The 24,784-nt window shown below is 45.9% G+C and overlaps 1 protein-coding gene across 2 annotated transcripts in view; it reads left to right on the top strand.

The window, feature by feature from the left end:
• Positions 1-24,784, top strand: part of LOC111154619 (ubiquitination factor E4B) — a 122,973-nt gene that overhangs the window by 26,287 nt on the left and 71,902 nt on the right. For both annotated transcript variants that reach the window (XM_022514339.1, XM_022514338.1), the window contains exon 2: positions 12,128-12,314. In XM_022514339.1, the coding sequence (XP_022370047.1) occupies positions 12,128-12,314 (187 nt within the window). The remainder of the gene's footprint in view (positions 1-12,127; positions 12,315-24,784) is intronic.

Raw genomic sequence — 24,784 nt, 5'->3', positions numbered from 1 at the left:
CTCATAACTGATAATGAACAAGTACTGGGTCTTCAGCAGAATGAGGCCGCCTCTATGTGCAGGTCCTTGCCACTTCAGAAGGGATTTTCTGCTGTAAAGATCAGTGGGGTGTGGTTCATATGGGGCACTCCAGAGTTAGACTGTCCCGGCTCTTTTTTTTTTTTTTTTTAAGATTTCATTTGTTTATTTGAAAGAGATCACAAGTAGAGAAGCAGGCAGAGAGAGAGAGAGAGGGAGAAGCAGGCTCCCTGCTGAGCAGAGAGCCCGATGAGGGGCTCGATCCCAGGACCCTGAGATCATGACCTGAGCTGAAGGCAGAGGCTTAACCCACTGAGCCACCCAAGCCCCTCAACTGTCCCGGCTCTTATCTCCCCCTGACTGTCCTGGCTCTTATCTCCTTTTTCATTTTCTAGCTGTGTCACCTTGAGCAAGTCACCTTATCTCTCTGAGCTCAGTTTCCTCATCTGTAAAATGGAAAGATAAATAAATGGACTGATCTCTTTGGGTTATTAACTAGGTTTATAAACTGTGAAGCCCTTAGAATAGCATCTGGCGCATGGTTTATGGGCCGAGTAAGTGTTAGTCATATTATTAAAAATTATTGTTTTGTCTTTGAGTTTCCAGCACCCTTCTGGATCTCGTTGTCAGTGACTAACCTTGAAAACTTTATTATCTGAGTGCTCAGTTAGCTTCCTGTCCGCAGGAGAGCTGATGGGATTGTATTGAGAAGTAAGAAGAGATTTACTTGTGTTCATTTGAAATCTCTGAAGGAGAATTTAAGTCACTTCTTGCCATAATGTTAAGATTGAAGCAAAAAGAATTTTTGCAGGGGCGCCTGGCTGGTTCAGTCTGTAGAGCATGGGACCCTTAATCTCAGGGTCCTGAATTCAAGATCCACATGGGGCATGGGGCCTATTTAAAAAGAAAGGATTTTTCTGTATTTTTGGCCTAATGTATAGGGTGACAGCAGATTGAACTTGATACATTTTTTCAAATGGGGGGAGAGATTTAGATGGCAAGAGTCTTGGAGCTTTTGAGTGAAGATTAATTTAAAATAGTGAATTTTTAAAAGGCAGCTGGTGAATTTTGGGTCACAGAGGTGTGATGTTCACTTTTTTTTTTTTAAGATTTTAAATTTTTATTTATTTATTTGACAGAGAGACAGTGAGAGAGGGAACATAAGTAGGGGAAGTGGGAGAGGGAGAAGCAGGCTCCCCGCTGAGCAAGGAGCCTGATCCTGGGCTCGATCCCAGAAACCTGGGATTATGACCTGAGCCCAAGGCAGATGCTTAACGACTGAGGCACCCAGGTGCCCTGATGTTGATATTTGAATGCATTTACTTTGAGATACAAAATCAGCAATAATCAAAATCAGTGGCATCTCCAGGGCACCATTCTAAGGAGTAAATATTCAAACGTGTTTATGTTGGAATTTAATTTTTTAAGAGTATTGAAAGATGCTTCTGTGGAATGACTGTTTACTAAATTTAAAGCAATGTTTTTTGGATTTACCCCCCCCCCAAAAGAAGACCCCGTTAAAAATGAGAGGAAGAGTTGGGCCCATCCTGTCAGAGCCTCTGCCCCACGTCACTGCAGAGGCCCTTGCTGGTTTGAACAGTAGCTGTTTTGAATCTATTTTTAGTTGATCAGGAACGTGAGAGTAGGAAATGCATCCGAATCGAACAATTCTGGGGAAAGCCCTATTTTAATGCCACTTGTGAAATGAGAACTCACATGGTCAAGACCAGAAAAACTCCAGAAATGAGATTTCATGATCTGTATGTTTGGGTTTGAATTGTGGCTCAGGACGTAAGTTGCAGAACTGGAAGCTCCTTTTTTATGCTTTTGCTGTTTTCTTTTTGTGACATCTGGGAAAACTGAATTCTTATTTAAGAGAGGTTATACCAATCTTACATGCTTAGTTTGTTAAAAAGTAGACTAAGCAAAGAGAAAAAAGTTCAATAATATTTTGATGTGCCGAGCTATTTTTAGTTTGTGTCTCACATGTTGTGATGTTCTGTTTGTGATAAAAGTGAGGTCACATCTCTTAATAGTCAAAGTAATGAGATGAGCCCTCATACCTTCAGATGCTTACAGCCATCTCCCAGCAGTCTCCTGTCTAGATATTCCCTGGGTCTTCTGGCTGCTAAACCAATCCATGGCCACCCCTGTCTTAGAAAGTGGTCCATCTCCCGAAGGGCATGGTCCTCCATGGAGTACGGTGTAGGCAGCCCAGAGCGCTGGCCCTTCTGTGGCTCCTTCTCCTCTTCCCAGTAGGTCTTTAAGATGGGGGCGGGTGAGGACTGGTTTTATCAGTCATCTCCTACCAGTTCGTGTCATGCACGGACCTGCCTATGTCCCTCACTGCCCTCCTCTGTCTCTGTTAATAGTCCACACTGTATTTCACAAAGTCCTGATTCTTCACTCTCCTTTCTCTCTCTCTCTCTTTCTTTCTTTCTGACCTGTGTTTGCGGAGTGCTGGGGGTAGGGATTGGGGAACGCCAGCGCAGTGGAAATCTTTCTTAGAAAACTTCCTTCCTCCAAGCCCATATATTGCCATGAGCCAGGACGTTTATTCTATGTTCACCCACAAGAACCATTTAAATATAATATCTCAGGCTGAACTTGACACCAGATTGAAAAGTGGCTTTATATATATATATATATTTTTAAAAACACCATGTGTGCTTTTTCAAAGTAATGATAATATTAATTCCTGAACAGTAAATTTTATGTGCAAGACATTTTCTAGCACTTTTCATTTATTCTTTCATTAATTCAGCAGCTGCTCAGAGAGCATCTTCCGTGTACCCGGTACTCTTCTAGGCACCGGTAAGGCATCAGAGAGGAAACTGAGAGAAGTCCTTGCTTCGAGAAGCCTAGAGTCGGGGAACAGTGAATGAGCAGTGCATAAAGAACATCACGTGTAGGGGCGCCTGGGTGGCTCAGTGGGTTAAGCCTCTGCCTTCGGCTCTAGGTCATGATCTCGGGGTTCTGGGATTGAGCCCTGCATCGGGCTCTCTGCTCGGCAGGGAGCCTGCTTCCTCCTCTCTCTCTCTCTGCCTGCCTCTCTGCCTACGTGATCTCTATCTGTCAAATGAATAAATAAAGTCTTAAAAAAAAAAAAAAAAAGAACATCACGTGTATAGGAGGTCAGATACGAGCTGTGGAGAAAAGTAAAGTAGGGCGCAGGGCACGGATGCTGGTTTTCCCACTACTCTGTGGAGGCTACAGTTTTTACCCCCATTGTACAGACGTGGACACTGAAGCCCAGAGAGGGTTAAGTGACTTATCTTGATCCTACCTAGGTAGTAAGTAGTAAAAGTTGAACTTGAATTTGAAACCAAGCATGGGCTCCTAAGTTAGCTGCCTTTAAGGTACTGAAGCTCAGCTTCAGGCAGATCTGCCCGAATGCTGGTTTCTGTAAAAATTTTAGTCTCCCTTCATCAGGCCTTCCGTTGTATGGGTGTGTATAGATAAGCACATTTTAAAGATTTTATTTAATTTGGAGAGAGAGAGCAGGAGGAGGAGCAGAGGGGGAGGGAGGGGAAAAGAATTCCAAGCAGACTGTGCACTGAGGGGGGAGCTCACGTGGGATTCAGTCCCATGACCCCGAGATCGTGACCTGAGTCGAAACCAAGAGTCAGACACTTGAACCACCCGATCCACCAGGGGCCCCTAGATAAACACTTTTTAAAAATTAAAGTACTGGGTGCCTCGGTGGCTCAGTTGGTCAGGAGACTGCCTTCAGCTCAGGTCATGATGCTGGAGTCCTAGATCGAGTCCTGCATCGGGCTCCCTGCTTGGTGGGAAGTCTGCTTCTTCCTCTGACCCTTCCTCTTCTCATGTTCACTCTCTCTCAAATAAAATAAATAAAATCTTTAAAAAAAAAGTTAAAAAAATTAAAGTACTACTTTAATTTGAGTATCAGATATGCAAGATATTTTAATTACTACTTACTTATTCTCTTATGCTAAATGAAAAATAATACAGAATCCACACCAAAAATGTAGCACTTGTAGGCCTTGAAGGACAAGTATGATTAATTTTTTAAAAAATTGAACCACGTTTGGGACACTTGGGGGGCTCATCCAGTTAAGCATCTGCCTTTGGCTCAGGGCATGATCCTGGGGTCCTGGGATAGAGCCCCACATGAGGCTTCCTGCTCAGCGGGGAGCCTGCTTCTCCCTCTCTGTGCCCTTCCCCTTGCTTGTACTCTCTCTCTCTCTGACAAAGAAATAAATAAAATCTTTAAAAACAATTGAATCATGTTTGAGGGGCACTTGGGGTGGCTCAGTCAGTTAAGCGTCTACCTTCGGCTCAGGTCATGATCTCCGGGTCCTGGGATTGAGCCCCACATCGGGTTCCCTGCTCAGAGAGGAGCCTGTTTCTCACTCTGCCCTGCCTCCCTCTCTCTGTTGCTTGCTCGGTCTCTTCTCTAGTAAATAAATAAAATCTTTTAAAAAATCATTTATTTATTTATTTATTTTAAAAGATGTTATTTATTTATTTATTTGAGAGAGAGGGAAAGAGAGGGAGAGCACAGAGGGAGAAGCAGACTCCCTGCTGAGCAGGGAGCCCAACATGGGCTTCGATCTCAGGACCCCAAGATCATGCCCTGAGACGAAGGCAGACTTCTCACCGACTGAATTGCCCAGGCGCCCCAATAAATAATGTCTTTAAAAAAATGAAATTACGTCACGTTCGAAACATAGAGAAGACTCCATTGGACACTGAGGTTGTGAGGAGCCAGGTACATACCTGGAAGCCACTGCCCACACGGCAGGCTTGCGGCCCAGGGCATTTCCACACCGCGCGCGCGCACCTGCGCAACCGGCGTCAGTTACAGAACAAGACCGGCGGCCGCAGCCTGGGCGCCTGCCCACACCTCTTCTCTCCGTCCGTGAACCTGATACAGATGGAATCACGCGGTCTGTGCTGGTTTACATCTCGCTGCTTCTGCTTCATACTGTCGCGAGCGGCACCCGGACTGCCGGACACCCTCACCGGCTCGCCCCCGGGTTCCAGAGTGGGATGCACCACCCTTACTTTGTCCTCAGCTGGAGTTGTCAGGGCGCTTCTACAAACACACGCCGCCCCTTCGAATTGTAACAGCTGCCTGGGCAAGCTCTGTAGGGGGTTGATTATCCCCGTTCCCCTCCGGGAAGGAGTTAAGCATGTTACCCAAGACGACAGCGAGCACGGCCAGTCTGGGGGGACACCAGCACGCAGGCATCCTGCCGGGTTGTGGGTTCCCGTCCCTCCGCCGCAGCCACCTTTCCTGTCGCGTCGTGCGTGTAACACCACTGGGGCCTGCATCCCCCTGCGCTCAGACACTTGCATCTTTCCTGCTCTCCTCAGCAGGGTGCGCTCACTCCCCTCCCCTCCCCACTTTTGCTCTTCTGGTTTTTTTTTTCCTTACGGTAGAAAGTCTCCAAAATCAGTGCTCGCAGTCTCCCAGGCTTGGTGGGAGCTGCGGCAGTCAAGCTTTCCGCCCCTGCATTCCTCCAAACAGGCCTTGACAAGGCCTTCAGCTCCCACCTCTTCGCCAGTTCCGACGGGCACCTGTCCCTCTTCGTGTGGCTCGCCTGTCCACAGCATGACGTTACTCGCCACGGCAAGTCTCTGACTGGTTTCTAGGAAGGCAGGGTCAGTCCTCCCGGTGAACCCGGAGGCCTCCCGACACCATTCTCGGTCTCCTCTTTGGTGTCACCTCCCCTCCCTTCCCCCACGCCAGTTGTTGGTGTGTTGGCGGGCTTCGTCCTCGGACTCCTGAATCACCGTCTGCACGCGCTGCCTTGGTGACCTCATCCCTGCTCACGGCTCTCTGTGCTGTCTGGAAGCCAACAGCTCTGCAAGGGTCATCCTAACCTGCCCTCTGTCCTGTACATCAGATCCTGTTTTCATTTTATTTTATTTTTTTTTTTTTAAGATTTTTAAAATTTATTTATTTGACAGACAGAGATCACAAATAGGCAGAGAGGCAGGCAAAGAGAGAGGAAGGGAAGCAGGCTCCCCGCCGAGCAGAGCCCGATGTGGGGCTTGATCCCAGGACCCTGGGATCATGACCTGAGCCGAAGGCAGAGGCGTTAACCCGCTGAGCCACCCAGGTGCCCCCTGTTTTCATTTTAATTGCTATTTATTTAATCACTATTTATTTATTTTTAAAAGATTGTATTTATTTGAGAGAGAGAGTGCACAAGCAGGGGAGAGGCAGGGGGAGCAGGAGAACCGGGGACTTGATCCCAGGACCCTGTGATCATGACCTGAGCTGAAGGCAGACGCCTCACCGGCTGGGAGCCACCCAGCCGCCCCCTAATTACTATCTTATACTCAATTAAAAGTCATAGAATTCACATGAAGATAACGTCGTCTACGTGTTTAATAATCATGTGTCTAAAATAACTTTTATCTCCTCCCTCCCTCCATGTTTCCGACCATCGTCTTTGTCTCAGTAAACCGATTTGGTGAGTTGCTCAGGCCCAAGACATCGGTGTCAGCCTTATTACCTCCTTTGGTTCTGTCCCGCTTCCACCCGGTCCATCCACAAATCCCGTGAGCTTGTGCTCTGCCTTCAAAGCGTATCGCAGCTGATCACCCACCACGGTCCTCATGGCCACCCACCCAAGTTCAGGGTGTCAGCGTCCTCCTAAGTGCCCTCACTGCCTATTCCCTTTCTCCCCTAGCAGCCACAATAATACTTTAAAATGTAAGTTGAATTATGTCACTCTTTTATTCTCCATAGCAGCCAAAATAATAATTTAGAAATGTAAGTTGAATTATGTCACTTTTCTGATCAAACCCCCCTGGCGGCTTCCCAGTGTTTTCGCCACGGCCTACGAGGCCCCTTCATGCCTCTGATCTCATCATCTGCTCTCTCTTACTCATTTTGCCCCAGCCACACAAGGCTTGCTGACCTTGAACATGAGCCACCCACACCCCCCCCATACTTCCCAGATCCCCACCTGGTTGCCTTCCTCTCTTCCTTCATGTTTGCTGATGCCCCCCTTAGCAGAGATGCCTTTCCGTCTATCTTACGTAAAAATCGCAGCACCCTCTCCCCACGTGCCCTGCTGTCCCTCCCTCCCCTACTTTATTTCTCCCTGACGGTGCTCATAACCCGCTGGCATTCTTTTTGCCCGCTTGGCTCTTGTCCTTTTGGCCTCTGCTAAAATCTGAGCGCCACGAGAGCAGAAACTCTTAGTTTACTCTCCTGTACTTGATGAGTATTTTATTTGTTGAATGAGTGGCTGTCTGAAGAGGAGTCAATGTCAGACGTTGGAAACTCTGTCTGAGCTTTGACTGTTCAGTTAAACATCCTTCTGTGTGGCTTGAATACTTCGTCTGTTTTGATTCGATGTATTCTTTTTTCCCATTGTTCAGTATGTACAGACCTGTTATGTGCCTGGCACTGTGCTCGGTGCTGGAGATATATCCGTGAAAACAACACAGACGTGCTTTTCTCATGGTGCTTCCATTCTAATAAGGAAACAGATAGTAAGCAAGACAGTAAGAAATAGATAATGTAATGACAGGGGCCCCTCGATGGCTCCGTTGTTAAGCATCCAGCTCGGTTTCAGTTCAGGTCATGATCTCGGGGTCATGGGATCAAGCCCCACATGGGGCTTCACGCTCAGCATGGAGTCTGCTTGTCCCTCTCCCTCTGCCCCCCACCACAGGTGCATGGGCATGCACGCCCTCTCTCTCAAATGAATAAATCTTGGAAAAACCAAAAGAAATAGATAATGTAATTATAGACCTTGCAGAGTGCTTGGAGCGTGTGATCAGAAGGCTACAGCATCAGTGCATGTGGAGGGAAGGATCATGCTAGGTAAGTAAGTGATCAGGGAAGTCCTCTAAGAGGAGGTGATACTTAAGCTGAGAATGGAAGGAAGAGAAAGAACCAGCCATGCCAAGAATTAGAAAATTGTGTCTAGGCTTAAGGAATTGCAAGTGGCTGAAGGTAAACGAGGGCTAACGATGGGGCCGGTGTGGCTGGTGCCTCGTGTGGTTTACCGTGAGCCTGGAGAGACCTCCAGGGGCTCCCCAGGACATGGTGATGACTTGGTTTTTATTCCAAGTGCAGTGGGAAGCCGTTGAATGGTTTGAGCAGGGGAGGGTGGTGTGTGTTTTTAAAGAATTACTGTGATGGCTGCATGGAGAAGAGATTGTAGGAAAAAGTTGGATAACATGCTTTCTTACCACTTAGGATTTTATTCTATACTTAGATTTTGAAAATCGCCCCAGCCCTTGGCAACTACTATTTTACTTTCTGTCTCTGTGAATTTGGCTACTCTGGATACCTTGTAAGTGGAATCATACCGTGTTTGCCTTTTTGTCACTAGCCGATCCCACATAGCCTCATGTCCTCAAGGTGCATCTGTGTTGCCACACGTGTCAGGACATCCGTTTTAAGGCTGAGTACTGTTCCGTTGTGCCTGTGTGCCACATTTTGTTGACCCGCGGATGGACACTGGGTTGCTCTTACTGACAGAGCTGCTGTGAACCTGGGGGAATAGCTCCCTGTTTGAGTCCCTGATTTCAGTTTTCTTGGGTACTTCCTAGTAGTGGAATTACCGGCTCCTATGGTAATTCTGGTCTTAATTTTTTGAAGACCCACCCAACTGTTTAAAAAGTGGCTGCACCACTTGACATTCCCACCACTGGTGCATGAGGGCTCCAGTGTCTTCACGTCCTCACGAACACTTGTTATTTTCTGTTTTTTTCCATGGCAGCCGTCTTCATGGGTATGAGGTGTTATCTTCACCGTGGTTTGATTTGCATTCATTTCCGAAATCTGAAACTTTGAAAGTCTTTAAAGAAAGGAATGTGGAGCCTTTGCTTTGACCAGGCCAGAGCGGACATGGATTCCTTGGGCCCTTTGGCAGAGGGCCTGGTGGGAAAGCGTGGTGGCCTAGGTAGGGTGGTGGCTGAGGAGCTGAGGGGAGAGGGTGGACCCAGGTTGAAGGAGCAGAGCTTGGTGACAAACTGGGTGTTTGAGGAGAGGAAGGGAAGCGAGGAAGCAGTAAACACAAATCCTGGGTCTGTGGCTTGAGTAATTGGATCGGAAATTTCTGGGCCATGTTCCCCACCCTCTACCCCAGGTTAAGTGTTCATGAGAGAAACACTTCAGGAATTTCTTTCATCTGTTAACAGAGCAGGTGTGGGGCTTGACAGTAGGGAGATAAGGATGAAGACTAGAGGGCCTCCTGATTCTCAGAGATTTGGCCTCAGGACTCCTTTACACTCTTAGGAAACGGTGAAGATCTCAAGGAGCTTTTGTTCAGGTGGGTTCTATCCATTGAATTTGCCATAATAGAAATAAAAAGTGAGAAAACTAAAAAATAATAAAAACATTGTATGTTAATGTAAATAATGTATCTCTAATGAAAAGACCACATTTTCCAAAACAAGCATATTTTTTTTAAATGATTTTATTTATTTATTTGAGAGAGAGAGAGCATGAGAGGGGAGAAGGTCAGAGGGAGAAGCAGACTTCCCGTGGAGCTGGGAGCCCAATGCGGGACTTGGTCTGGGGACTCCAGGATCATCACCTGAGCTGAAGCCAGTCACTTAGCCAACTGAGCCACCCAGGCACCCCTAAACAAACATATTTAGTGAGAAAGGTTGATGTTATCCTCACTTCTGCAAGTCTTTTAAATGTCCAGTTTACTAGAATACAGCTGAATTCTCATATTAAATTCTGTATTTAAGTTGTTGCAATATGACATGTCACATGGTCTCTGGAAAACTCCACTGGACCATTGAGAATGAGAGCAAAAGAGGCAGATGTCTTAGTGATATTGTAAAAATAGCTTTGGCCTCAGAATGCCCTCTTGTAAGGGTCTCGGAGATCCCCAGAAATCCCCAGACTATTGGAGTAGTGGTGAGGGCACAGGCTGTGCAGCCACATAGTGTGGGCTCACATTCCAGCTCTGCCACTTACTAATTAAGCAAGGATGTAACCTCTGTGCCTCAGTTTGCCCAGATGTAAAATGGGCATAAGTGCACACAAAAGCTCATTATAAGGATTAAATGAGTTTGGCTTTATAAAGTGTTGAGAACATTGCCAGAAGACAAAGTGCTATGTCAGTGTTTATTTTAATTTTATTTTTTCAGTTTATTTTTTATTTTTTATTAATTTTTCTTAAAGATTTTATTTATTTATTTGACAGAGAGAGAGGTCACAAGTAGGCAGAGAGGTAGGCAGAGAAAGAGGGGGAAGCAGGCTCCCCACTGAGCAGAGAGCCCGAAGCGGGGCTCGATCCCAGGACCCTGAGATCATGACCTGAGCCGAAGGCAGAGGCTTAACCCACTGAGCCACCCAGGTGCCCCGATTTTTTATTTATTTTTTTGATTTGTAATCTCTTCCCCCAGCATGGGGCTTGAACTCCCAACTCTGAGATCAAGTCGCATGCCTAACCAACGGAGCCATCCGGGCGTCTCTCAATGTTTATTTTTAATCAGTAAGACCTAATCTTTCCTTCAAGGGATTTAATATAATGAAGTAGATAGATGAACAACCAGACAACTTCAGGATTTTGTGGAAGTTCATTGATAGGTGTATTTGCAGCTGGGACATAGGAATGGGCTCCTCAACTTTGGGGTCAAGAATCAGAATGTCTGGGGTGCCTGAGTGGCTCAGCGGGTTAAGCCTCAGCCTTTGGCTCAGGTCATGATCTCAGGGTCCTGGGATCGAGCCCCGCATCGGGCTGTCTGCTCAGCAGGGAGCCTGTTTCCCCCTCTCTCTCTGCCTGCCTCTCTGCCTTCTTGTGATCTCTGTCAAATAAATAAATAAAATCTTAAAAAAAAAAAAAAGAATCAGGGTGTCCTCGGTTGTCTGAACAACAGAAGGAGCAGGTTGTCTGCAGTGTCAGGATGACAGATACTTAGCTCAGGTGCGGTCCGTCCCGGTCAGCACTGTCGTAGGTTGACCTTTTCATCTCCCTTTTTAGTGATGAAATGAGTGTAGCAGCCTAGTTGGTTTGCTTCTTGGATGGCTGCGTAGAGCCAGAAGCTTATCACAGTAGTTAGATGTCCTCACTGCATGGGACAGCAGGTGGTCAGTGAGAGTTTATTGCCTGGTTGTAAATTAATGATTATCAAAATGTGAGGGAAGCATTTTCGGAACCCACTGGGATTTTGTGGCAAATATTTTAATCGCTGGATAACTCTGGGATATTATTATAGGGAAGAAGTAGCGGATTATATTTTTATTGCAATTAAGTAAGAAAAATTGAATTGTTTTGCTCCTGAAAGTGAGGACAAAATTTGTGTCTTAGTGTAATGTTTGTTACTTTTGCTTTAGTAAATTAAATTGGGTATTTATGAGGCGCCTGGGTGGTTCAGTCATTAAAGCGTCTGCCTTCAGATCAGGGCCTGATTCCAGAGTCCTGGGATCGAGCCCCGCATCAGGCTCCCTGCTCCGTGGGAAGCCTGCTTCTTCCTCTCCTGGTTCCCCTGCTTCTGTTCCCTCTGTCACTGTGTCTCTCTCTCAAAAATAATAATAATAAATAAATTGGGTATTTATTTAAAATCTCACCTGTTTAGGGGAGCCTGGGTGGCTCAGTCGGTTGAGTATCTGACTCTTGACTTCTGCTCAGGTCATGATCTCAAGGGCCATGAAATCAAGCCCTGCATTGGCCTCTGCATTGGTGTGGCGCTTTTTTGGAATTCTATCTCCTTCTCCCTTTGCCCTTTCCCCCTCCCCCTTCTCTCTTTCTCTCTCCCTCTCTTAAAAAACAAAAACAAACCCAAAAAACCTCCCCCCAAACAACTGACCTATTTTGAAATAATCGAGTTACGTGGTTTTATTTAAATAACAAGCTTCGGTGTGTTTAAAAGTGTAGTATGCTTGTGGCAGATTCACGCTATCACTTAAGAAAGTGTGATAAATGGGGATCATAAGGCAATGAAATGCAGTTTTTAAAAAGCGAGGTGGTAGTCAGTGAAGGTACTGGTATGCCAAGTTATTACTTGTTTTGAATGAGCCCTTTTTTCTCAAGACCTGTTTGGCCGCTAAGCGCCAGCCTGGTTTTCGATGCTTACTGACAGCCTTAATGTTGTCCTGGGGCAGAACTACGTTTCTACGGTTGAGTTACAGAATGTCTTTTCTCCCCTCTTGTAGATCCGACGGAGGCGCCTTGCACGACTTGCTGGTGGACAGACCTCCCAGCCGACCACCCCGCTCACCTCGCCCCAGAGGGAGAACCCTCTGGGGCCTCCCATAGCAGCATCAGCCCCAGGCCCCTCCCAGAGCCTTGGTCTCAGTGTCCACAACATGACCCCAGCTACCTCCCCAATAGGTGCATCAGGTAAGCCTTACTCTCTTACATGGGCCACGTTTATAATCTCCGTCATAGCTTTCTAGGAAGCTTGCGATGGTGACATTTTCACAGCAGGGTGAAATGAATTGAGGACAGCAACTTTTTAATATCCTGCAAGCAAAAAACAAAACAAAACAAAAATTCTGCAAGGAGTAGTTTAAAAGATTAAGATCATTATATCGTGTTTTGTTCATCTCTGTTCATTTTGATGGTCATCTGTTAAAACTAATTGTTTTCCTTTCCATAACTTTTGTCATTTGTTTCATACAGGCGGCTCAGGTCTTCGTCTCTGATGGCAAAGCCATTAAGGCTTAATTTGGCTCAGCTGATTTTATGAGTTTGGTTGGTGCTTTTCTTTTATGATAAAATCATCTGAAAATGCAAGATTAGAATAACAGCCAAAATAACAAACCTCGAAATATGAATTTCCTTCTTATTTACTTTGTCTTCATTTTACTTCATTTTACATTTCATTACTTTGGCTCCATTTTACATTGTCTTGTAAGTCTTTCTCTGAACTTTCAGGGTATAAAAGTTTACATGGCGGGATGTTTTAGAGCTATCTCATTGACAGTTAATTAATGTGAAAACTTCTTTCTTTATAATTAATGGGCTCACAGTTGATATCCACGACTGCCTTTGTTGGAAAACAGTGATATTGATGCATACTGTATATTTGAAAATATCTGTCTTTTATCAAGTGAACTTTTCTACTGAGCCTAAGAATTATTACCATTATAATGAGTATTATAATTGGGATTCTAATTTTGAAAAAGCAGGTGCGTTCAGATCTGCATTCATCACCATGTCATTGAATAATGATGATTGTTGACATGATTGTTTTATTATTTTATTTTATATTTTAAAATATTATTATTATTATTATTATTATTTTATTTATTATTTAATATGATTGTTCGTTCTTACAGTCATGTAATGCACTCCCTTCATTGCCTTCTGCATAATCCGTCTTTCTGAACCGGGTAACTCGTCATTTAAAAGCATTTGCCGAGTTTCTGTTGCCATAGCTCTTGTGAGGCGCCACTGTGGACCGTTCCTCCATGTAAATATAAATGCTTATCCATCCTTCTGTTGATTGTAAAAGTGAGAGATGTTTAGGCCACATCATCAGTTAGTAATTAAAAAATGCCTTTGCCTGAAGGGTCTTCCTGTACACCTCTGAGAAGCTGTGATGGTCTTCTGGTAGGGGATGGGCTTGGGATTCTGGTTGGGTTTTTACCTTTTCCTTAGAAACAGTGCTTCCATCAGTGTCGTTTGTCTTACCATGGCCAGATCCCACCTGGAATGCTGGAGATTGTTGGGGGAGAGCTAGTGGGGTGGGGAGGGGCCTAGAGCGCACCGCATCAGTGGTGGGCAGACCGGAGACCCGAGCTCGTGTGTGTCTTGCTCACTGCATCTGCTCACAGCACCATGCCCCTTTGGGACTACCAGGAATCATCACGACCTGTGCCCTGTCCTGCTTGTCAGCCACCGAGACTCCCAGGTCCTCATCCCTTGCTTCTCGGTCTCTCCTTTCTGTATGGCTTGCTATATACACCTCTCTTCCCCCACCTCCAGCTCTGAAATGCTCACGGTCAGTCCCTGGCAGATTCCTTCTCTGTGGACAGTCCTTCCCCTTGGGGCTCTCCTGAATTTATACCCCTCCTCTGTTGCTTTCTCATTTCTTCTTCTAGACCAGTCTTCCTCCACTCTAAGAACACATTGATTTGAACCTTGTGTCATCAGACTGTGTTCCCCACTCCTGTCCTTGTCACAGCTGTCCCCTGACCCCACTCTCCCTGCCTTGTGTGGTCCACTCTCTCCTCAGCACTGCCTGTATCGTGATTCATGGTGACTTTAGTAGCCATGTGGATGACCTTCCAGGACTCTGCCCTCTCACTTTTTTGCACTGCTTTCCCTTAGTGACATTGCCTTACATCTGACAACAGCCACTTATGGCCATGGTCGTGCTCTAGACCTTCCATCTCAGTGACTTCCTGAGCCCCACCTTCAGCTTTTTGGCTCCCCCCTCTATGCCACTTTCTTCACTTCTTCTCCCCTGGGGTCCCCACTTCCCTCCTTGCCCCATTTAAATTCCACGGTCACTCATTGCACTCCTCTCTCTTGCCTCCCTCTCGTTTTGTCTTATTTCCTTGGTTAAACCATGCTCCTAGTTGTTAGGTTTTCTCTATAAAGATTTTATTCATTAATTCATCCATTTATTTATTTATAAGATTTATTTATTTATTTGAGAGAGAGACTGCAGGTGCATACATAGGCAGAGGGAGGGGCGGAGGGAGAGAGAGAGAGAATCCCAAGTAGATTCCTTGTTGAGTGCAGAGCCCAATGCAGGGCTCTACCTCACGACCTTGAGACCATGACCTGAGCTGAAATCAAGAGTCAGATGCTTAACTGACTGAGGAACCCAAGTGCCTGTAAAGATATTATTTTTAATCAAACTCTGCACCCAATGTGGGGCTTGAACTCACAACCCTGAGATCAAGAGTTCCATGCTCTACTGACTGAGCCAGCCAGGCGCCCCAGTCTGTGCTTCTGGTTTCAGATCCCATTTCCTGGCTTCTTGCTGTCTCATGCCGTGGAACAAGACTAGAGAAAAATCCAGAACCATGCTGTTTGTCTCATTTCAGATTTGTGGTCACGCACTCTCACAGGGAGTTAGAGCATATTTCCAGTTTACTCTCCCCCTCCCAGGTCTGCCCTCCTTCGGTGGGCAGCACCTCGTTCTCCGTGCAGCTCTGGGCTCAGGGCCTGCCTTCCTGTTTCATGGAGAAAACAGACACAGGTGAACGAGAATCTCCGTAAGATCCCCATCGTCGCATCCTCCTACCTGCTTGTATGAGTGGCCAGTTCTTGTTAAGCTTGAACTGTCCCCCCCCCCCCTTACTGAATTCTGTCCCCAGATCCCACCTCCTCTGTCCTACTCAGAGCCATTGCTCCAGCACTTCCCATCTTTCCTGCTTCGTCAGGTTTTCTACCTCAAGTGGAAAACTTTTATTTTTTTTTAGCAGTCATTATACATGCTGTTCCTTCTCCCATCATGGGAATACATAAAAAGGAACTCTTCCGATCTCATTTCCCCTGCCAGCTTCCACCCCACTGGCTCTGCATCACAACAGAACTTCCGGAGCGACTTGTCTAGCCTCTGTCTCCTTCGTCTGTCCTTGCACCCACTGCTGATTCGAATCCAGCCGAGTGAGGCCTCCTGCGGTCTGCTCTGAGTCATCGTCTCAGCCTCAATGGATGGGGCTTTGGTCCTCTTCTTTTTTTTTTTTTCAAAGATTTTATTTATTTATTTGACAGAGAGATCACAAGTAGGCAGAAAGGCAGGCAGAGAGAGAGGAAGGGAAGCAGGCTCCCCGCTGTGCAGAGAGCCCGATGCGGGGCTCGATCCCAGGACCCTGGGATCATGACCTAAGCCAAAGGCAGCAGCTTAACCCACTGAGCCACCCAGGCGCCCCTGGTCCTCTTCTTGAAACACTTTCTTCTCTTGGCTTCCAGAGCTCTGCATTCTCATGGCTTTCATCCTGTCTCTGTTTCTTCTTGCTGCTCGTATGGTTCTGTTTCATTTCTCTGACGTGTAAGTGTCAGGGGTCTAGGGCTCAGTATTTCACGCTGTTGCCCCCTCCATCTGTGTTAATTCCCTTACTGATTTTATCTGGTTTCTCAGCTTTAATTACTGTCTCTATGCTGCTGGTTCCAAGGTTGATTTCTCCAGCCCGGAACTGTTCCCTGAGCCTCAGACTCCTACATCGTCTGAGAAGCATCTCACAGTTACCACGTCTGAAATTGAGTGTCTGGTATTTTCTCTCATCTGATCTCCTAGAATCCCATCTCAATAAATGGCACCTCATTTCTTTCTAGTTGCTTAAGCCTACAACAGTACCTCTTCTTTTGATCTCATCTTCTAGATCAGGGGTCAGTAAATGTTCTGTAAAGGGCCGGGTAGTAAATATTTCCGGTTTTGCAGGCCGTACAGTCTCCGTCAACAACTATTTGTTTCAGCCCCCGTAGCACAAAAGCAGCCGTAGACAATATATAATGAGCATGGCTGTGTTTCAATAAAACTTTATTTGCAAAAACAGATAGAGGGCCAAATGCGGGGCCCAGGGCACCACCACAGCTCACCTGGATTATTGAAATGGCCTCCTGACTACTGTCTCCGTGTCTACCCTCACTTCACTTCAGTCTCTTAGGGTAGCACCAGACTGGGTCCCCCTGAAGCGCAAGTACAACGTTGTGTTCCAGCAGGGTTATTTGTCACAGTGAGCTCTTGATGTTGCCATCACAAACTGCCGGAAGACTTGGACAGCTCCAGATGGTTAGTTCCGGGCAGCGCACCTCTGTGCTGTGAAGTCCTTGTGTTTCTCACATAATCACCATTATTCATAATCACAGTGAGGTAGATATTCTTAGCTGTGTGCCTGGCGGGTTGGATAAACAGATTTTCACGAATTTATTAAAGAAACAGTTTAAAAGAAACCAAAAACAAGCACCTCATAAGGTAGGCCGCATCTGTCTTTTGTTGGCTCCCTCGATTGGCTGCCTGCCTCATCAAGAATGAAAGTCACGGTCCTCACCCTGACCTGGGGCTCTGTGTGACATGGCCATGTTTTGTCTCTGACCTCCTTTCCCATTGCGAGCCTCCTCCTTGTTGCCTTGGCTCCAGCCATACTGGCTTCCTTGCTCTTTCTGGAACATTCCGGCCATGAGCCCTATTGGAACCTGCCTTTTTGCTATCTCTGCCTGGAAGGCCCGGACCCTAAAAATCCACATGGCTTTTTTGTTCAACTCTTCAGATGTTTGTGCAAGGGGCACCTTCTTTGGCCATGGTCTGTGAAGGTGCCGCCTCTGTCTGACATGGATGCTACTACTTTGAGCTCTGTTCCCAGCTGATGCAGGACCTACACGACTTGTAGATCCCTTTTTCTCCACTTGCCCTTAAGATGTGTGAGCCACAGGGCAGGGACTTGGATCCATTTTACCGACTGCTGTATCTTCGTGCCTTTAATAGTGCCGGGCATGTTAAATCTGTGCATCTAGTGAATTAGTAAGTGACTCACAAGAGAAAATGCCAAAACAACATAAGCATACATAACTTAAAAGAAAATCTCAAGAAGACTTGATAGCTTTCTATTAAAAAAAAATGCAAAGTGGGGTGCCTGGATGGCTCAGTGGGTTAAGCCTCTGCCTTCGGCTCAGGTCATGATCTCAGGGTCCCAGGATCGAGCCCCGCCTCGGGCTCTCTGCTCAGCGGGGAGCCCGGTCCCCCTCCCGCGCCTGCCTCTCTGGCTACTTATGATCTCTCTCTCTTTGTCAAATAAATAAATAAAATCTTTTAAGGGCCACCTGGGTGGCTTGGTCATTGAGCATCTGTCTTCGGCTCAGGTCATGATCCTGGGGTCCTGGGATCGAGCCCCGTATCGGGCTCCCTGCTCTGCAGGAAGCCTGCTTCTCCCTCTCCCAGTCCCCCTGCCTGTGTTCCCTCTCTTGCTGTCTCTCTCTGTCAAATAAACAAATAAAATCTTAAAAAAAAAAAAAAAATGCAAGGCGTTGCCATGAAGATGAAGGCTAGTGCTTGTTTTCTGTGCTCCTTGCTGGTAGATGGAGGGCCAGTGGGTAGATTGATTGTCTGCTGAATATGAAGGAGAGACTTCTGTTCCAGAATCAAGAAGTGCTTTCTGCAGACGCAAATCCTGGGTAGACTGGCACCACGTTGAGGAGTTCCTGGCCCAGGAGTGGCGTGGCGGCCCCCTCCTTAGTTAAGCTCTTTGCCGCTACAGGTAACTGGAGCAAGGGTTAGGGAGCAGCAGCGCGTTCTTCTAGTTGCTTCTCCCATCGGGCGGTCCCAGCTTCTTGCAACAGCCCCTTTCCTAGGGCCACCATAGCAAAGTATTGCAGACCTGGAGGCTTGGAACAAGAATTGTATTCTCTCACAATTCCGGAGGGTCGACGTCCAAAGTCAAGGTGTAGGCAGGGCTGCGCTTCTTCAGAAGGCTCCAGTGAAAACTCCTTGCCTCGTTCTGTTGGTTTCTGGCTGTTCTTGGTGTTTTTTGGCTTGTGGCCACACCACTCCAGTGTCCTCTGTCTTTTTATGGCCTTCCCTCTGTGTGTGTCTGTGCTCAAGTTTCCCTCTTCTTGCTAGGACACCAGTCATTGGACTAGGCACCACTCTAAGCCAACATGACCCCATCTTAACTTTGTGACGTCTGCAAAGACCCTGCTTCCCAGGGGAAATATCATTTATGGACTTTTTATCCCCCCCCCCATCACCATCCCGTCCTCCCTTTAAAACATAAGGTCAGAGCAGGGACCTCGTCAGTGCTGTTCATTCCCTTATCCCCAGAACCATGCTGGTAGGTAGTAGGTACTACTAGTTAATGCCACTAGTTAAACGACTGAATGGGTGAAAAAATATTTTGTGTTGGGAATGTCAGATGTAAAATAAAACTCCAGTTCTATTGATTGATTGATTGATTTTACTTTTAACTAATCTCTGTACCCAATGTGAAGCTCGAACTGACAACCCCGAGATCAAGAGTGGCATGCTCCATGGACGGAGCCAGCGTGGCACCCCTCGAGTCTAGAGAACATTTACTATAACATTACTCTTTCACCATAACCAGCTCTAGCTGTCTCTTTGCTTCTCCTGGCACCCTGAACAAAATTTTAAAAATCCCTAAGCCTATTTTTTACTAAAATGTTACCAAGAAGTTTTTATAGAACATTCTGGACATACATGATCGATAACTTTCACGAGACCTAGCACCACCTGTGAACCCCTGATAGGATCTCTGGCTCTCTACACCTCTTTTCCATACCAGCAGGCCATCACTGTTCTGAATTTTGCATTTATTATCCTCAGATATTTCTAATTTTTTTTTTTTGTGCACTGTTAATATGACATTGCTTTTGCCTGCCTGAAAACGTTGTAAGTATGAGTAATTTCCTCCAGCTGATTGCCTCTTTTTTTACAGTCGTCATTGATTACGTTGCTTTTACGTGTCAGTTCGGCCTGTGTTTATTTAGGGCCTGTGGCAGGCTGGGCCCAGTGCTAGGTCATGGAAATGCAAAGACGAGCGAGTGAGGCTCAGTTTCTTTCTTGGAAGAGCTTACCATCTAGTACCGGAGAAGGTCTTCTTTCATTTTCTTTTAAGAATCTGTGCTCATTCAATTCCCAGGAGGACAAACTGGTTTTTAGTTCTCCCCCCGCTGCCCAACCTTAGATTGGTTCATGATTGCCCAGCCTTCAGAAATTCTTAACCCCCTTGGATGATTTTTATTTTACAGTCTTCTTTTGAAATTATACTTCTCTTCCTTCTGTTCCCTTTGATGTCCACCCCTCTGACATCGTGCGTATAGCCTTCCTGGATGTCCTGACCTCTCCAAAGATGTGGCCACTCTTGCACAAGAGTTCCTCAGTGAATCCTTTATCAGCTGGTTTTATCTTAACAGAGTTCTTAGGTCTAGTGGAGCAAGTTCCTTGGATGCCTTTTTTACCCTCTGGAGCTGGAGTTCCCTTTTTTTTTTTAATTTTTTTTTTTAAAGATTTTTATTTATTTATTTAACGGAGAGAGAGCAGGAGCACACAAGCAGGGGAAGTGGCAGACGGAGAGGGAGAAGCAGGCTTCCCGCTGAGCAGGGAGCCCGATGGAGGGCTCGAACCCAGGACCCTGGGATCGTGACCTGAGCTGAAGGCAGATGCTTAACTGTCTGAGCCACTCAGGTGCCCTTGAGCTGGAGTTCTTAAGACTGTTGTCTTTTTTTTTTTTTTTTTTTTTTTAATTAATATATAATTGTTTGTTTCAGGGGTACAGGTCTGTGAATCATCAGTCTTACACAATTCATAGCACTCAGCATAGCACATATCCTCAGCAGTGTCTATCACCAGCCCTCCCATCCCATCCCTCCCACCTTCCTCTCCTCCAGCAAACCTCAGTTTGTTCCCTGAGATTAAAAGTCTCTTACGGTTTGTCTCCCTTCCTGGTCTTTTCATGAGCTCTTCTGGCAAACCGATGAAGCCTTGGGTCGGCATCTCAAAGTATATTTTTAAATGCAGATAATAAAACACAAGATTACAGAGGAAACTAGTTATATAGAAATATAGTGATCACAATATTTTTAAAGATTGTGACATAGTAATTTATGTGCATCTGTGTTAAATGCTTTAAATAAAAGATCTAGCAGCTAATCAAACAGCTACTATAATTTTGACCCCTCTGAATTCTGTTTTCATCTGCTGTGACGAGCCTCTCCTCTGGGATCAGAAGTGAAGCGGGGTGGGGGGGGGCTGTTTGGAATGAGACAGAAGCCAAATGATATGTTTGGCCTCTGGGCTAGTTCCAGGGTTTGGATTAGAAACACAAAAGCCATTTCCTCGGTCTCCCTGCTGGTCTTTAATATACTTAATAATAATTTAACCTAAATTCTTGTGTTTGAAAATGGTCTTTGTCCTGCTTCCATTTATGCATTTGGACACTTGTTTAATGCCTTCTGTGTGCTAGGCACTGGGTTAGGAGCCAGGACTGCCAGCCAAGATGGGGGCATTTCAGAGGGCCCCTGGTCCGGCAGGAGGGGACGTCCTCACGGAGGCTCGCGCACCACCCCTGACACCGCACGCCTGCAGTCGTCTCTGTCTGCCCCAAACTCCGGCCTGTGGTGGTCAACTCTTTGGGAGAATTTTCCCCCAAGGATTTATCTGATTGAAAATTGTGCCTTAAAAACAACAACACCAACACAGGATTATTACTTCTGAAAGTAGGGAACTTCCTTCCATATCCCATTACAATTGTTATTCTAAACCCCCCAGATTGGTTCAATGTGCTAATTATGATCTGTTTTACATTTCGTTTTTTATCAGTTGTTATCAGTGATCTACTGAACGCTGTAAATTCATGTAGCCTTCCTTTACTACCTGTTTATTTAAATCCTCTCATGTGTCTGTTTGGTTCTGTGCTAGGTCACATCGCTTATGGTCTAGTGAGAGAAGACAGACGATTTTTAAGAACTATAAAATCTGTCAGGTGGTGAGAATTATTGTGGAGAAACTAGAGAGTTATGTTGCCAAGGGAGGAAGGCGTTGCTATTTTCAGTTAGAGAGTCGATGGTAGGCCTCATTAAGAAGATGACATTTCGAAAGAAGCCTGAATGAAGCTGGGGAGCAGACCAAGTGGTTATCTATTAGGCGTTCTTTCCTGACAGAAGGAAAAACAAATGCAAAGGTCCTGGGGCAGAAATGGGCTTGGTGGTGATTGATGTAAGGCTTGGGATGGCACAGTCATCTTCAGTTCCCCTCAACTTCCTCCTCCAGTTCTGATACAGAACATATTATTAAATAACAGTACATTGGTAGAAATTCCAACAAAATCACACTTTTATAGTTAATTGTCTTTGCCTAAGAATGCTGTTAGCAATGATAGAACCTTTCATCCTATCCTTGATTGCCGATCTGGTATTTAAATCATTTTTTTTTTCCCTCCTTCTTCAGAAAGAAGCACTATTGTTCCTGCTCAGTCTACAGCTTGGGAGAGAGCAGGGAAGAGGGCTTGAGGGTGAGTCAGAAGCAAACTGGAGGCAGAGGCTCAGGCAGAAGTTCAAGGCCAGTGGGCTGCAGTGAGACCCCTGCAGACTGCCCAGCTCAGGAGGCTCCTGGTGGTGGTTGAAATCCTTTTCGCTTTTGTTGTAACAGGTGTATCCTTTACTGGCATGGATAGCTCATCTCACTGGAGCGGCTTTTTGGTCACCCAAGGGGGGATATTTTAGATGTATTTTGGCTACCAAGGGGGGCAGAATGTTCTCTACATTGGGCTGGCTTTGTTATTATAATGGGCTGCGTTATGTAGCATCATTCCTAGGGTCCTGATCCTTACTTTGTGAGTCTGGAAAAAGTGCTGACAGCTTGTCAGTGAGAGATATGTAGCGCTGGGAAACAACTTCCTGTTTCAGCCTGGGATCGGTCCCTCTCTTCTCCTTCTCTGTCCCCATTTAGGCTAACCTGGTCCTTGAACTTCTGTTGCATCGGACTCCAAACTACCCACTAGCACTCCGCCCACACGGTGGGACACGAACATTGTGGCACTCCTGCTCTCCCTGCTGAAGTCAGGCTTGCAAGTCTGGGGAGGGCACAGAGGTCAGTCGTGTTGGAGAGATCAGACACGTCACCTGCTCAGAAGTCTTGTCTCCGTGTTTGCAACTGCAGTGTAGTCCGGGAGCTTTCTGGCTCCTCTGTGATCAAGTCCCCCTTCATTTAACTCCACATTCTGTTTTCAGAGCATTTCTGCTCCTATTCTCGTCGCCATCACAATGGAGACACGGAGAACCCTTAGGAATTGTGCTGCACAAGCCATTCTTAGTTTCGTGTGCATTTATCTTGTTTTCCTAACTAGATGGAGCTGTCTTCTATTTTCCCTTCTCTCTGTTGAGCTCATAGTAGGTATGTGTCCAGGAAGTCATTCTCTGGTTTTGATTTGGGAATATGCTGGCACTTTTTCTCACCATCTGTCTCCAGTCCCCCAAATGGAGTCTGAGGGAGTGCGTTTAAGAAAAATTAATGTTTTGACATACACCCTTCTAAGACTGAACCATGAAAAAAAATAGAAAATCTGAATAGACTGATTACTAGTAAAGAGATTGAGTAATTAATCAAAAATCTCCAACAAACAGAAGTCCAGAACCAGACAGCTTCACTGGTGAATTCAAAGAATTAATACTGATCCATCTCAAAGTCTCCCCCCACCACAAAAAAAAAGAGGGGTGCCTGGGTGGCTCAGTCGGTTTAGCCACTGCCTTCAGCTCAGGTCATGATCCCAGGGTGCTGGGATCGAGTCCTGCATCAGGCTCCTTGCTTGGTGAGGAGCCTGCTTCTCTCTCTGCCTCTGCCTGCCACTTTGCCTGCTTGTGCGTGCTCGCTCGCTCTCTGTCTCTCTCTCTGACGAATAAGGAAATAAATAAAATCTTTAATTAAAAAAAAAATGGAGGAGGGAACATTTCCAAACTCCATTTTATGAGGCCAACCACTACCCTGGTGCCAAAATCAGAAAAGGACACCACAGGAAAAGAAAATTGTAGACCACGCACCTGGGTGGCTCAGTTGGTTAAGCCACTGCTGCCTTCGGCTCAGGTCATGGTCCTGGAGTCCTGGGATCGAGTCCCGCATCGGGCTCCCAGCTCCGCAGGGAGTCTGCTTCTCCCTCTGACTTTCTCTCCTCTCATGCTCTCTCTCAGTCTCTCTCCCTCTCAAATAAATAAAATCTTTAATAAAAGAAAAGAAAATTATAGACCAGTATCCCTAATGAATATAGGTGCAAAAATCCTTGACAAAATATTAGCTGACCAAAATCAACGGTACATAAAAGGAACATCCGTACACTGTCATCACGTGGGATTTATTTCAGGGAGTCAGAGAAGGTTCATTGTGGGCACACCAGTCAGGGTGATAGCCACACCAGTCAGGGTGATGGCCACATTAGCAAAACGAAGGATAAAAATCATGAGCTTTTAGAACAAGTGCTCAATGTCCATGTATGAGAAAAACTCCCAATGGAAGTGGGTGTAGAGGAAATGGACCTCAGTATAATGAAGGCCGAGTTCAGTAAGTCCACAGCTAATGTTCCACCCGCTGGTGAAAAGCCAAAAGCTTCTTCTCCAAGATTATGAACAAAAGAAGGTCCCCACTGTTGCTGTTTTTATTCAATATGGTTTTGGAAGTCTGTCCTATAAGAGCAATTAGGCACCAAAAAAAAAAAAAAAATCCAAATTGGAAAAAAGAAGTAGAACTGTCACTATTTTCAGATTTGAAGATGACTTGATACTGTATGTATAAAACCCTAATGACTCCACTAAAATACTGTTAAAACTGATAAATGAGGGCACCTGGGTGGCTCAGTGGGTTAAGCCGCTGCCTTCGGCTCAGGTCATGATCTCAGGGTCCTGGGATCGAGTCCCACATCGGGCTCTCTGCTCAGCGGGGAGCCTGCTTCCCACTCTCTCTCTGCCTGCCTCTCTGTCTGCTTGTGATCTCTGTCTGTCAAATAATAAAATCTTAAAAAAAAAAACTGATAAATGAATTCAGGAAGGTTATAGGATATAAAATTAATATACAAAAATTTCTTGATTTGGGGGTGCCTAGGTGGCTTAGTGGGTTAAGCCTCTGCTTTTGGCTCAGGCCATGATCTCAGGGTCCTGGGATTGAGCTCTGCTCAGCAGGGATCCTGCTTGCCCCCCCCCCCCCCCCCCCCCCCCCCCCGCCGCCTGCCTCTCTGCTTACTTGTGATCTCTTTTTCTATCAAATAAATAAATTCTTTAAAAAAATTCTTGTTTTGGTTTTTTTTTTTTTTTTTTTTGAGATTTTACTTATTTGTTTTTGAGAAAGAGCACACAAGCAGTGGGGAGGGGCAAAAGGAGAGGGAGAAGTACCCTTACTAAGCGGGGAGCCCAAGATG

This window comes from Enhydra lutris, unplaced genomic scaffold (genome assembly GCF_002288905.1).
Source record: "Enhydra lutris kenyoni isolate GAN:26980312 unplaced genomic scaffold, ASM228890v2 scaffoldscaffold38, whole genome shotgun sequence".
NCBI classification, from domain to species: Eukaryota; Metazoa; Chordata; class Mammalia; order Carnivora; family Mustelidae; genus Enhydra; species Enhydra lutris.
This window is presented reverse-complemented; position numbering and strand designations above follow the sequence as displayed.